Source organism: Centruroides sculpturatus, unplaced genomic scaffold, assembly GCF_000671375.1.
Source record: "Centruroides sculpturatus isolate CEXI.00-Female unplaced genomic scaffold, Cexi_2.0 scaffold793, whole genome shotgun sequence".
Classification (NCBI taxonomy): Eukaryota; Metazoa; Arthropoda; class Arachnida; order Scorpiones; family Buthidae; genus Centruroides; species Centruroides sculpturatus.
The window spans coordinates 290,787-306,058 of NW_019385190.1; the positions used below are offsets into that span (position 1 = coordinate 290,787).

A 15,272-nucleotide genomic window follows, 5' to 3' on the forward strand; every position below is an offset into this window, starting at 1 on the left:
AAAACAATTTACCACAACAGACCAGACATCACACTCATTGACAAACACAATAAAATCACATACATTATAGACATAGCCATTCCAAACACTCACAATGTACAAAACACATGCACTGAAAAAATTAGCAAGTACACAGAACTCGCCCAGGAAATAAGGCATCTGTGGAGGATGGATAGGGTGCTTATTGTACCTGTCATTCTCTCCAGTACAGGTGTGATACCACACACACTACACAAAAGCCTGGGAACATTACAATTGAATAGAAATACATACATCATACTATAGAAGGCCACTATATTGAATACATGCCATATTGTTAGGAAATTCCTGGACACAGACACTGACACACTTATTTAATTTTAGTTTTGTTTTGGTTGCTATGCCTTGACCAGAGTCAAGGCATAGCAACAAAAAACAAAACTAAAATTAGTACACAGCCATCGATATCAACCAAGTATAACTTACTAAATACTGTATAATAATAATAATTTAGTATACTAATAAAATAAAAATATAAATGAATTTTAACAATGTTGTATAGGATATACTTCTCCCAAAATTGGAGAGGCATCTTTGCTTCAGCAGTTAAATTGCAATTAATATGCAAAATAGCACACATTATAGTATAAAATATAGGACAGTAATAGATTGAGGTAAATTTCTACAAAATATAGTTCTGGAATATATGATAAATTAAAAGTTTTATTATGGGAAGGGAAAAATTTTTCTCATATTATGGCAAATTATATCAGTTCTAGTGAAGAATATGGAACAAAATGCAGTCTGGAAGACTCCCTGTACTGAATTCCTGCCAAAAATACTAACCTGCAGGAAACAGCAATTCTACAATGAGTCTGGGGCAAACTGATTTCATCTAGCCATGTGTCAAAATCAACAGTATAAAGAGTTGTCTAATCATCTACAAAATAAGAAAATGAAAGAAATTTTTAATATTTTATTTTATTTTTTTGATGGTGCAAGATTATTTTATGATTTATCTATTGGTATTATAATCATTATATTAATTGTATTCCAGATTATTGTTTATGAAATTTTGCATACCTGTATTTATTACTATATTCAGTTGTATGAATGAAATTCTTTGTCAAATATTTTCATGTGATCAATGTTTTATCATTACATATAAGCCAATCAACAAGTGCCTATCTTTCATCAAGATATTTGGCTTGTTGAACTTCATACAACACTTTATCTGCAGTGTTACGTCAGTGTATGATCAATTAATTATTTAATAGTGGACTAGTCTTTGACAATTGCTATTAATAGTCACACTTTTTGGTCTTTTATACCCAATGTTTTTAAAAGAATATTGAACAAATTACTTGAAGATATTAATATGTATGCAATAATTTTAAAAAAAGATTACCACAATACTTCTTAGTGTCATATTTTCTCCTTTATCCCGTCACTTTTATTCATATAAGCTTGCCCTTTCCTTTAACGAAATTCTTAATGCCATATTTACCTTAAATAATTTTCATAACAGCCCAGATTTAATTATGTCTATTTTTTTATAAATCCTTAAAACCAATATCTGCAGTTATCCTATCCAGATTATTTTCCATCATTGCTCAAAATAGTTTTGTCCCTAAACAATGGCTCTCTTGAAGCATTATAGTTGTGCCTAAAAAAGACAAAAACTCTTTCTGTCCCATTTCCATTTTATATGCCATGTTGAAAGTTTTCAAATTTATTTATACCATAACTGATATAAATTTAGAAGAAATTGTTGAATATATTTTAATAATGTATTTTTATTATTTGTTTTTTTGTATTTTAATCTTTTATTATGGAAGTTATTTTCAGAGGGGAGGATATCAATTGTCTTGTGACATTTTCTTTTGTATATTCAATAAATAAGTAAATAAATTCTGCCTCTGAATAACAACCACAGAGATAAGTCTTTGGCATGTGTAGAATTAGTAATATGGTCCTCCTCTTAAAACATTTGGGGACTCCTGCTATAGATACCAGCAAGTATGAGATATGCAACTAATGCCATTTGCAGAAAAATTGGAGGGAAGTTTCCCACTTTCAACAATATAATGCAACTCACCCATAATACAAAATGAATTTGGACTGGTTTTTGGCAAATGGTGTGCATGTTGTTTACTGGTCACATGTTCTCCTGATCATAATCCTATAGAAAACATGTTTGATATCTTAGCAATGAAAGTGTATAGGAATGGAAAGCAATATTCATCAGTGGAATTGAGGATCAGAAATTTTGTGTTATAAACTTTAACCGTTTATAAATTTTAATTAAACTTTAAATGCAACTCTATAAAGACAGAATGGGTTATTAAAAAATTAAAATAGAAAAGGGAAAAATAAAATCGATAAAATCTGGTTAAATCTCAATTCCCACAAGTTGGGTTCCTTGTTGAGATGAGTACATTGCTGTGTCACAATTGTGTCACCCATCACCTCATTGGTCCAAGGAGATCGTCATCCCTGATGAAATCGGGGAAAGGCCCGAAAAGAGGACTTCATATAAAAAGGACAGGCACAATGAGTAAGATCGTGGAAGTTATGAATTGATTGTGTGTGTGTGACACGTCCACCTCACGTTGAGATCAACTTCGAGAAACTGTACCTGTATGTTTATTTCCTCGCTGACTGAACTTTAGAACATCAACGAACTTCAAGAGAACTACTTCAGAAAACCTAGGATTTGGAAACTTTATTAATCGATCAACATTATAAGTTAAGGTATTTATCATACCCGCGCACTATTGTATGCTCTCTCTCTCTCTCTGCGTAAATTAATCTCGAACTCAATTGTAACTCGAAAACAGAAAGGGGGATAAAGATCAATGCTGAAATCGCGATTTACATAATATATATTTAGCAATATACTAACTTGGCAACCTTAAATTCTGATGTATAACTAACTTAGATTTAATATAAATAAACAGTTATTTGTGTTTAAACATCTTTGAGTGCAGTTTCTTCCATTCTTCTCTCCGTTCACTCCATTCCGGGTCCAAACCTCATATGTAACCGCTCGCACGAACTTGTGGTCTCTGTATCGTCCTAAGGATACAGTGGTGTCATCCTGACGTGGTATCGAAGAGATACCGACCCAACGGTCACAGAATCATTAAATATCACAGTAACTGATGCTTGGAACAAAATCACAGATGAGGAGAGAAAAAATCTTATTAAAACAAAACCATGTAGAGTTTATGAATAATTAATAAATAGGGTGGGCATATTACTTATTAATAATAAATNGGTCACAGAATCATTAAATATCACAGTAACTGATGCTTGGAACAAAATCACAGATGAGGAGAGAAAAAATCTTATTAAAACAAAGTAGAGTTTATGAATAATTAATAAATAGGGTGGGCATATTACTTATTAATAATAAATAAAATTACTTATTTAAATGCTAAACTGGCTCTATCATTTTGGACAAATATATCTTTTGGGGTAAAATCGTCCAACATACAATTTCCCGCGCTTTTCCGTATTTTCAAACGAATGACGGTTGTCACCATGGAAACGCTGATCAGACAACTTTGGAAACACAACCACAGATTGGCTGGAAGACATCATATTACCAGCGGACGTCTTGTAGCGCTACTAAGCGCTGATTGGTGGAATTCCATTTCCTTCAGTCCGTATAAAAGGATTGAGTTTAGCGGAAAGTTTAGTTCGCCTAGGACTCATCAAGGGAACTCACGTTCGTCTAGCTTCGCATAAGCTTGCCTAGAAGATTGTTTTGTCTCGCTGTGCAGTAACTAACATCGGAAGGAGTTTGTCGCAAGGTGTCCTTTTCGACAGACCTGTTGTCGTGGATTAAAAGTATTTGAACTTTGTTACACCTGACGTTTTGTAATTGTTATTTGTGAACTTTTGTAACTGTACATACATTTACTTGTAATATAAACATTTTTAGTGAAAATTCAACAACGTCTCTTATATCGTATATCGTTTGTGAATTTGACTATGTCATATATCAAGGGATTGGCAACCTTTCAGCGGTGTTGTGCCAAACCTAAGTTATAATGTTATTTCGGGTTTGACATGATTCTACCAATTTTGTTATATATAGTATAAAAATTAGTCCAGTTATAATTAAAATTTAATTTTTACTAGTTTCTATTTAATCAGAGTGCCACTGAAAATTGTTTCGCATGCTACAGGTTGCTGACCGTTGTCTCACTGCCTTATTGACATTGCCAATAATATTGTTAAAATTCATTTATATTTTTATTTTATTACTGTTTTTGAAAAATTATTATTATATAATATCATAATAATTCCAATATTCAAATTTCCTTCTATTTTGTAATTTGCATGTTAGTTTTTTATTAATGCTATTATTTTACACTGACTCTATCATTTCAGAATAGACTATATGTATAAATTGGCAAGATCAATATGGTGACAAAGCTAAATTTTTAAATTCCCTCTATGGACTGAGATATTTGAGCTCCAAATTTGCCATGTAGTCTATGGTCTGATTGCCATTTGTAAGTTGGTTACATGCTACATGTTAATTTACATCAGTAGTCATGACAACTTTTTATTTTCATCTTTACAATTGGCATTTAACATGCCTGATGTCATGACAAAAGAATTTTTCAAAACATGCACATGTCCTATGGTTGTACAGTGCATGTTTTAACTAATTGCTAGATTCACATGTAGGCCACTGATTGCAGATTGAGTGTCAGTTATGACATTAGACATTCACTTCCTCCTTTGAAATAACAGGTTTTAAACTGTTTTAGACAGAACATCAGATGCATGTCATCAGATCTGTGTTTTTATGTCAAGCTGAAAAAGAAAAATTTATGTCGCTGAACTCTGTTTTGTTTTCCCAGAAAATGCTTAGTTTTAATTAGTATTATATAATAGTAAAAAAAGAAAAAAGGTTAAGGCATAAAAATTTAATACAAGTGTTATTTTCAGGGGAGGATATCAATTGTCTTGTGACATTTTCTTTTGTATATTCAATAAATAAGTAAATAAATTCTGCCTCTGAATAACAACCACAGAGATAAGTCTTTGGCATGTGTAGAATTAGTAATATGGTCCTCCTCTTAAAACATTTGGGGACTCCTGCTATAGATACCAGCAAGTATGAGATATGCAACTAATGCCATTTGCAGAAAAATTGGAGGGAAGTTTCCCACTTTCAACAATATAATGCAACTCACCCATAATACAAAATGAATTTGGACTGGTTTTTGGCAAATGGTGTGCATGTTGTTTACTGGTCACATGTTCTCCTGATCATAATCCTATAGAAAACATGTTTGATATCTTAGCAATGAAAGTGTATAGGAATGGAAAGCAATATTCATCAGTGGAATTGAGGATCAGAAATTTTGTGTTATAAACTTTAACCGTTTATAAATTTTAATTAAACTTTAAATGCAACTCTATAAAGACAGAATGGGTTATTAAAAAATTAAAATAGAAAAGGGAAAAATAAAATCGATAAAATCTGGTTAAATCTCAATTCCCACAAGTTGGGTTCCTTGTTGAGATGAGTACATTGCTGTGTCACGATTGTGTCACCCATCACCTCATTGGTCCAAGGAGATCGTCATCCCTGATGAAATCGGGGAAAGGCCCAAAAAGAGGACTTCATATAAAAAGGACAGGCACAATGAGTAAGATCGTGGAAGTTATGAATTGATTGTGTGTGTGTGACATGTCCACCTCACGTTGAGATCAACTTCGAGAAACTGTACCTGTAAGTTTATTTCCTCACTGACTGAACTTTAGAACATCAACGAACTTCAAGAGAACTACTTCGGAAAACCTAGGATTTGGGAACTTTATTAATCGATCAACATTATAAGTTAAGGTATTTATCATACCCGCGCACTATTGTATGCTCTCTCTCTCTCTCTCTCTCTGCGTAAACTAATTTCGAACTCAATTGTAACTTGAAAACAGAAAGGGGGATAAAGATCAATGCTGAAATTGCGATTTACATAATATATATTTAGCAATATACTAACTTGGCAACCTTAAATTCTGATGTATAACTAACTTAGATTTAATATAAATAAACAGTTATTTGTGTTTAAACATCTTTGAGTGCAGTTTCTTCCGTTCTTCTCTCCATTCACTCCATTCCGGTCCAAACCTCATATGTAACCGCTCGCACGAACTTGTGGTCTCTGTATCGTCCTAAGGATACAGTGGTGTCATCCTGACATGGTATCGAAGAGATACCGACCCAATGGTCACAGAATCATTAAATATCACAGTAACTGATGCTTGGAACAAAATCACAGATGAGGAGAGAAAAAATCTTATTAAAACAAAGTAGAGTTTATGAATAATTAATAAATAGGGTGGGCATATTACTTATTAATAATAAATAAAATTACTTATTTAAATGCTAAACTGGCTCTATCATTTTGGACAAATATATCTTTTGGGGTAAAATCGTCCAACATACAATTTCCCGCGCTTTTCCGTATTTTCAAACGAATGACGGTTGTCACCATGGAAACGCTGATCANGTGTTATACGGGGGTTACCTGTATTATAAATTGAATGTTATGCTGAATTTATTAAATTCATATAATATCAAATTTTATTTATAATAATATATTTGTTTAGAATATAAATTGCATATTTCTTTTTTTACTTCAATAAAAAATTCTTCAATAAAGGACTCCACTCAAATCTTATCGGAAATGGATTCCAATGGATTCAACTGAAACTTTTGTATTTCCAGTGGTCCTGAACAAAAGCCTCCACAGGCACAAAGTTAAAAAATGCACAGTTTTGAGCTATTGAGTATTCAAAATGCAAATCAGCATAATTCATGTATCTGTTGTGAAGCCCTAAATATTTTTTTGTTTCAAAATATAAAATAATAAGCTCCTTTTCAATTGTTATCAAGTCTTGATGGAATGAGTCTTTTGAGAAAAGATCACCCATCCACAACATAGTAGGACACACTTTATTTACTAATGTGATACGAACCTAAACAGTGTGAGGATTAAACTTGCACGTATTGCAAAATGAATTTCCACATAAGGAAATCCAGATGTGCTGAATATCAATAATGTTTGAAACATACTTTATATTTTGAAACAAAAAATATATATGGCTTTACAACATATGCATGAATTATGCTGTTTTTGCATCTTAGATGCTCAATAAGTCAAAAACTCCATTTTTTAACTTTATGCCATGGAGACTTTTGATCAGGACCACTAGAACTACAAAATATCAAAAATTCAACCAAATCATCAAGACTCATTTCTCATAAGGTTTGTGCTGGTCCTTTGCATAAATATATATTTTTAATGTTATATTTTAAAATATTTTAATAATAATAATAATAATTTTTAATAAATTTATTTTCATTTATTAGGTATTTGGATATTAAAGCCTCAATATGTACATGACAGTTTTGAAACAGGAATTTGGTTAAAGGAAAAAAAATATGAATGGAATGAGAAAAGTTATGTTGAAAATAAAAATATTTCTTTGAATTTATATTCTGCACCCAAACTGTGTAGAAAAACAGCTCAATTACAGGATGCAGGAATGTTTAACAATTGGAAAGTAATCATTTTATTATCAAATAATAAAAAGAAAAAGATATATTCCAGGTGAGAGTAATTTTAATAATAATTTTTTTGTAAGTTACTACGAAAAGATAAATGTACTGATTGGTCAAATGAAAGAACTCATGGGAAGTGATGCAAGGAGTTTGGTAACATTGAGTCAGTGATATCTGACTGACTTCCAAATTTACAGGGTGATTATAATTAAAGTTCCACTTTGAAATGGCCATAAAATGAAAACTATTGGACAGAATGTTATCAAACTTGGTAATAGCGTACAGGGTGTCATGGGATTTTATTTTACTTGGTTTTAAAACAAAACTGTTTGTGGGGTTACTCCTGATATGCTAAGAGCTACTGTCGAGAACACAGTAATGCAATGTAACTTGCTTATCAAAAATGGTGGACACCACACTGAACATGTTCTGTAACACATTTTAAAACTGATTAAAAACATTTTCAATGATGTCTTCATGTCTTATTTTGTTTAACAATATTGCAGACAGTGCCATTTTTCTGTTGGTGGCGAGTTTTTGAACTTTTTTTTTCACGGGAAATAAAATCCCATGACGTCCTGTACACTATTACCAAGTTTGATAACATTCTCTCCAGTAATTTTCATTTTGTGGCCATTTCAAAGTGGAACTTTAATTATTACCCTGTATATTAGCTCATTATTGTTATTTGAATGAAGAGTTTAAGGCAATGATTTATGCAAAAATATCCTGAATCATCTGTGTTTATAAAAACACAGATGTTTATGTTTACAAACTTCTTCAAACTGTCTATGGAGTTTGTAACAACTGCTTTTCTATCTGAGAAAAGATTAGACATTCAGGCATACTTAGAAATTAATCCAATTAAATCTTTTGAAGACATTTAGAAGTAAAGCCAATTAACATTTGGAAGAGACTGAATTTGCTTACTGTTCTTATTTTATTATTTATTACTATTTAAATTTTAGTCTTTTAAAGTCAGGATTGTCCTTGAGTTTATTTATTTATTTAGAGTTCCAGATGTTATTGTTTGAGTCCATAGTAAATAAATGTTCAAAATTTTAATATTTCTTGCAATTTGTGTATAATGACAGTAATAGGCATACTTTGCTCACAGAAAAGTGTTGCCAAAACTTACAATGTTGCCAAATTTCTTATGCTACAACAGTTCTTTTGATCATCCAGTATGTATTTAGGGCGAGTCACGTCCCTTGCACGATTTTCATTCCAAAGTACTGAAGATATATTAATTTTGTTATTATAGTTAACATAGGAAGTCATTTACAAGAATTTGATGGGATCTTTTTGTTAACTTCGAAAATAATTTTCAAATTCAACAACAAAAACCAAATCTTCGTGTAGTCTTTTGACTCGTTCTGTATATTACGTGATTATGACAATTTATTTATTGTAATAAAGTTTTACATTATTAATAACTAAATACTGTTTTATTTCAATTTAAATCATAGAACTGGATTATATGTGTATCTTAAAGATTTTTTTTTGTTCATACATATTGTAATTTTGGTTCTTGTCAGAAAGAAATTAAATTGTTTATTATATAAAGAAAACCATTCTCTTTATCTTATGTTTTTAAAAAAAATTTTATAACAAACAACTGAATATATCTTTTAGTTTTATGTGTAGAATTAATATAAAACTTAAAAAAGTTTGGTAAAATGTATAATGGCTATTAAATTGAAAGCATATTTTGAATTCTTAAGAATTTTAACTGCTTTAGCTTTAATCTCTGGAAATTTTTTTCTATGTACCTGGAGACAAAATTGTTCTTATTCCTCAGGCTATGAGGAGAATTTGTACAGCAAACCAGTCAAACAACTTTTCCTTCAACCAATTTTGTCTTGAACAGATTAAGCCAATTTTGGCTAATCTCATGTTTAAAAAGTTAAGATCCAGTGTTTCAAAATGTTAAAACTCTGAAGATAAAGTGATTAAATTGAAAGCATTAAGAGTTTTTATTTTAGTTCCTAATAAAGAAGTTTCTTAATCAAAAGTATTCTTTAAAATAGAATATTTTTAATGGGAAGAAATTCAATTATCTGAAAAATAAAACATTATTGAATAACAGGACATTGTAAACAGTCCTTCAAAAATGCAAAGTGGTCACATTGAATTGTGTTGAATTACATTGTAAACTTTCATTCATAAAATCTACATTTGTCTCAACAATTTCATTTTTGTCACCAAAATGGATTGAGACTTTATAGACACTCTGTATTAACTATATTTTAAATCAAATGCATGGTGAATATCTTATTTTATATTATTTTATTTGCAAATTTCACGCTCAACTGATACTGGTTCCAAGTGCTATGCCAGACTAATTACAAGGCGTAGCTACGCCAACAAGTTTCACATTAAGCATCTGTGTTATTGGTATACGTGTCAACATCTAGAAACTTCCTAACAATGTGACATGTGTTCAATATTGCAGCTTTCTCAGTATTCCATGTATGATTTTATTAAGGTTTAATGTTTCTGGACTTTTGTGTAGTGTATTACACCAGCAGAATAGAGAACAAATAAGGTACAATAAATACCTTACTCATTCTCCACATCTGTCTTATTTCTTGAGTGAGTGGAGTGTACTTGTTGATTTTTTCAGTGTGGGCAATTTTTATATTATGAGTGTTTGGAATGGATATGTCAATAATGTATGTGATTTTATTGTATTTGTCAATGAGAGTAATGTCTGCTCTGTTCTGGTAAATTGTTTTATTTGTGATTATGGTTCTGTCATAATACATTTTGTAGATGTTGTTTTTCAATACTGTCTGTGGAATGTATTTATAGTATGGTTCGTGGATATCTAATACTTTGTGATTGTTTACAAGTTCTGGTGTATTATATTTGTCATTATTTTTATATAACTAATAATTCTAATTGCTGTATTTCAGTAAAGAGCGATTACTAAATTTTGTTGAAAATTGAAAATAAAGAAAGAAATATTTATGTAGAGATTTGAAAAATAAAATATGAAAATAATATTGATAAATAATATAAGAAAGTTATAAGTTACAAAAATAAATTACGAAGTAAACTTATTTGACTTATTTANACCCTGAAGTTCCATTCTAAATATTGGTGAAAGAATTTTTGAAATTGGATGAGTAGTTTCGGAGATTACCCCTACATCCAAACTTACAAAACATTACCTCTTTATAATATTAGTATAGATTTACATAAGAGTTTATTATACCGAGTGCTCAATCTAACATATTTTAAAAATTCTTTAAATTGTATACACAAGATGAATATTGTGTTATTTCATCTTTAAATTGTGTACAGTAGAGGAATAAAGAATTTTTAAAATGTGTTAGATTGGTCACTCTGTGTTATAAACTCATACCTAAGATAACTTTTATAGTTATATAGTTGATCTTACCTGTTTTCACCAGATGCAATAATTATGTCCCCCCCTCTTCTGAGACTAATTAGAGAATTTTTAGATGGATTCTAAAAATATGTTCAATTTTCTACAAAAATGCAAAAAACCACATCTAAAATAGTACAGTAGAAGCTGAGTTCTTCAGGTAATCCTTAACCCTCTCTCTTTCCCTGTGGGGCAAATTTCCAAAATCCCCTTCTCAGTGTGCATTCTCATGGTGGACCCTAACTGTGTACCAAATTTCAACTTTCAACTCTTAACTGTTTGGGCTCTGCACTTATTATCATTATTATTATTATCATCAACCCATCTTGATTATATTATAAGATAATTATGTAGTATATATATATAGGCAGATGAAAAGAATTGTACAGTTCCAAGTGAAGCATTCTGTAATACTGTATATATAAAGTAAGTCCAGATCCATTTCAAAATGCACCTCCACATACAAGTTAATTGGGGAGAGAAAAAACAGTTTTTATTCATATCACAAAATTCTTTCAGATTTTCTCCATTAAAATCAAACATATAACAACCTTCAAATTCCAGAACAAACAAATATACATATATATTTCAAATTGGTCAAACCTCTCAGATTTTTTTAATGTTCTACAGAAAAAATGCTCCAGTTTCATTACTTTACTTGCCCACTCAATGGGCTTGGACCACTTGTTCCCAATATAGACTAATAAAAATTTCATGATGATTTAACCCACTGCAAGGGGCCAACTTCCTTTGGACCAACCTCCACTCATTTTGTTCCCTTAGTGCTGCCTCCCACAGGACAGGCAGCCAGCATCTCTATCTCTATCACTTCACTCTTCCATTTGGTTCCAACTGTCTTATTTTCATTTGCTTTGCTTTGCTTGTTCCACTCTAACCCATGCCTACCCCTTCACTTTGCTCACTTGTTCAAAAATTTTGTGATAATTTTGAGTTAAGTCTTTTATATGTATAGAATAGATTTTTCTGTATAGAAGAGATACTACTATTGATAATATCAAAGAATTTTATTCTTGTTAAAGGCTTTATATATTAAAACATCTAATGTGTGCAATGTTTCCTTGCTGAAAATATTGAATATTGTGTTATTTCATCTGAAAAAATAGTCTTTCCAAATTTTTGTGAATGAATAGTAGTAATATTTTTTACATTATGAATATTTAAACCATCCAAACACAAGCATTTGAATTTGAATCAACTGAAAAGGCTCAAGTTGTACAGTACATTAATAAAAGTGATCTTGATTAATTATTTTATTTTTTAATTTTAAAACAAACAGTTTATCATCAGGGATTATGTGAATTATTTTATTTTCTTTTGTCTAATATTGTCTAAGTATATTGAAAATGTACAGTACTTTGGCTTTATTTGGTTGGATTTATTTATATTGTATTACATTATTATTATTAATTTTAGAAATTTATTTTTCTGTTAATTTATTCTGTTAAAATTTAAATACTCGTATGTTTATATTTTTGTCTATATATTTTGTATATCTTTGTCTAATACAGGATATTGAAACAAGGAGGAGCAAGAGTTTTTAAATACAAACAACCAATAACAGATATGAATTCCTTTACTAGTGAACTGACTCATGTTATTTTGGAGAAAGAAAATGAATGTGATGCCAAAGAATTCCTGAAATGCAACATTCTTTGTGTTACTCCTGAATACATTCATAACTACTTGCTTCTGGTATTTATTTTAAATAAATTATTAAAATATTTTACTTTTATTAGAAATAAAATCAAACTAAGATTAATCTCCAATAATCAAATTTAACCATGTTCTACTCTATAGAAAGCTTAAATAATTACAGTACATCTTAAATATTTTTTTCAAACCTTTTAACTCATCATTAAAGATGTACTTTTAATTACAGAAGAAAATTTAAAAATACTATTTAGAACATAAACTCAACATATTCTAAAATTTTTCTAACAAATGTTAATACCATGAGCTGATGAATTCTATGTATGTGTCACTTGCTGGATAAAAGTTTATAGAACAAATATTCAAGGGAGTTTTGTTGTGTCTTTAAGATTTGATATATATCTTATGGATGTTGATATGTTGAACTAGAAGTAGCAGTAAATTTTAGATTAAACTTAGTTGCAAAAACAGTGGAAAGGACAATTAGTGTAGATTTCTTTTTAGTAATTGGAAAATTTTGTCATTTTTAAAAAAGTCTGTAAAGATAGAATTTATCAGATAGCATGCATGTAGGACTCTTCTGCTCAGAGTTGACATTTATTAGTAAGATTTTAGAATGTGTATGATTTTAAATGTTTTTAGTATTCTAAATAGTATTTTTAAATTTTTTTGTTTTTTTTCTTTGCTTTGATTAAATGATATACACATTTGTATATCATACAATTTTGTAAACATAATATATAAAATTCTCATAAACGTAGTAAATAATAAAATATAAGTATTAATAGAATTTAATTACCACACAATCAGAGGCTATAGATCAGCAGTAGCAAACCTTTCCCAAAGGTGGGTCAAAATTGGATTCAAAATTTAGTAATTCCAAATTAAATATTTAATTTGAGTAATTAAAAAAAATAAGTAAAAATTTGTTTTTTGTTATTTAACTCTGTACAATAAACTCTGTATAAGAGAAAAGAAAATAATAATATGGTTATAACAGAAACAAATATTTTGTTTAATGGAAATCTGCTGCTGTTTATTTGATAATTTTTCTATCTGCATTCACAATTAAGACTTTACCACAACTTTAGGATCTTGCTTTCTCACTACCTCATATACAGGGTGAGTCAAAAGTACCTTGCACACTTTTCATTCTAAAAGTACTGAAAATATATTAATTTTGTTAATGTTACATAGGAAGTCAGAGATTTGATTTGGATTTCCAATCAACATATTGGTTAGAAATTTGTATCAAAATCAAAACTCGTTACAATGCATTATGCAGTAAAGACCAATATAAATTAAAGTATAATTAGTTACTGGCTACATTCCACTTCACAAGTCATCATAAAAAATCTTTCACATTGCATATAACATTTCACAATCTTGGGAATTGACACATTGTGCCTTTATGGAGAATTTTCAATATTTCTATATCCCTTTATAGACATTTTAAATTAATTTAGCATTTTCTAGATTTACCATTATCCTTGATTCCATGGCATATCAGGCTAAAACTGTGACTAGTTTATTGTGAGCAATATTATAGTTGTGTTCTTTGAGTCTTGTATTTGGTGATCAATTCATGACACTTACGTATACTAGTCTAGGTTTAAATCTATTATCATAAACAGGAATATTGTAAACTGGTGCTCTTTTGACATCAACTTCATCTTTATTGTTACATAATAATTGTACACTGTTAGTTACAATTGTAGTTAATGTTTAAGTATTTGGCCATGTCTTTATAAATTTGACTTAAGTTGAGGATCTTAATCCACTATCACATGCCTGAGTCTAGATTGAGTTGTTTGTTCAATAATGTTTTAAAGAATTTAAAAATCAATACTGACTAAAAGATTAAATATTTTGAAAATATTCTGTCTGGTAGAGAATCTTAACTAATAATTTGAATCTTGTATGAAATCAAAATTAAAGGAATTTGTGTTGAAATACTTTATCACAAGTACTGTATCTTTTCTGTATAAGGACATTAGTTGGCAATTTCCACCTTATATGATGCTTCATTTTCAAAGTTTTTGTTTCAAAATTTAAATGTGAATTTCACTGTACTGTATTATATTTTGTAATTTTTCTTTATTTCAAATAATTTAAAAAAATATATTCTTTTGCATAAAGAAGGAATCAGAAAAATATGTCAGATGAGAAACCGTATTTTCAAAAAATTGAAATATTCAGGACTTAAGCAGCTAATAATTTTATTATTGCTTTATTTATTCATTTGTAATTTAATTTAAAACTAAGTAAGAGATCTTCAAATTGAAGGAATGTTGTTAAATAGAAACAAAACACCCTTTTTGCCGAGAAATAAATATAATTTTAAAAAACAAACGTTTTCAGCCTAGTTATTAGGCCATCTTCAGGTCGAAAAATGGAACATAAATGTTCCATGAATAGAACATAAAAATTTTTAAATCAAAAATTTTACAAGAGAAAAAAAAAAAGAAGAATATATAAAAATTAAAATAAAACAATAAAACAAAAATAACATAAATCTTCAATGTACTAATTCTGGTCGAAGTTTCTAGTAAATTTCTTAACCAAATATTTCCATGCCGAAGGTAGGCTCTCCGCATCCCTCGCATTTAAACAGCCTTCTCCTATCTTACTTCA

The 15,272-nt window shown here is 29.6% G+C and overlaps 1 protein-coding gene across 1 annotated transcript in view; it reads left to right on the forward strand.

Moving 5' to 3' along the window:
- Positions 1 to 15,272, forward strand: part of LOC111635934 (SMC5-SMC6 complex localization factor protein 1-like) — an 87,054-nt gene that overhangs the window by 11,397 nt on the left and 60,385 nt on the right. Inside the window, exons 4-5 of the mRNA XM_023381074.1 lie at positions 7,382 to 7,622; positions 12,497 to 12,680. Coding sequence (XP_023236842.1) covers positions 7,382 to 7,622; positions 12,497 to 12,680 — 425 coding nt within the window. The remainder of the gene's footprint in view (positions 1 to 7,381; positions 7,623 to 12,496; positions 12,681 to 15,272) is intronic.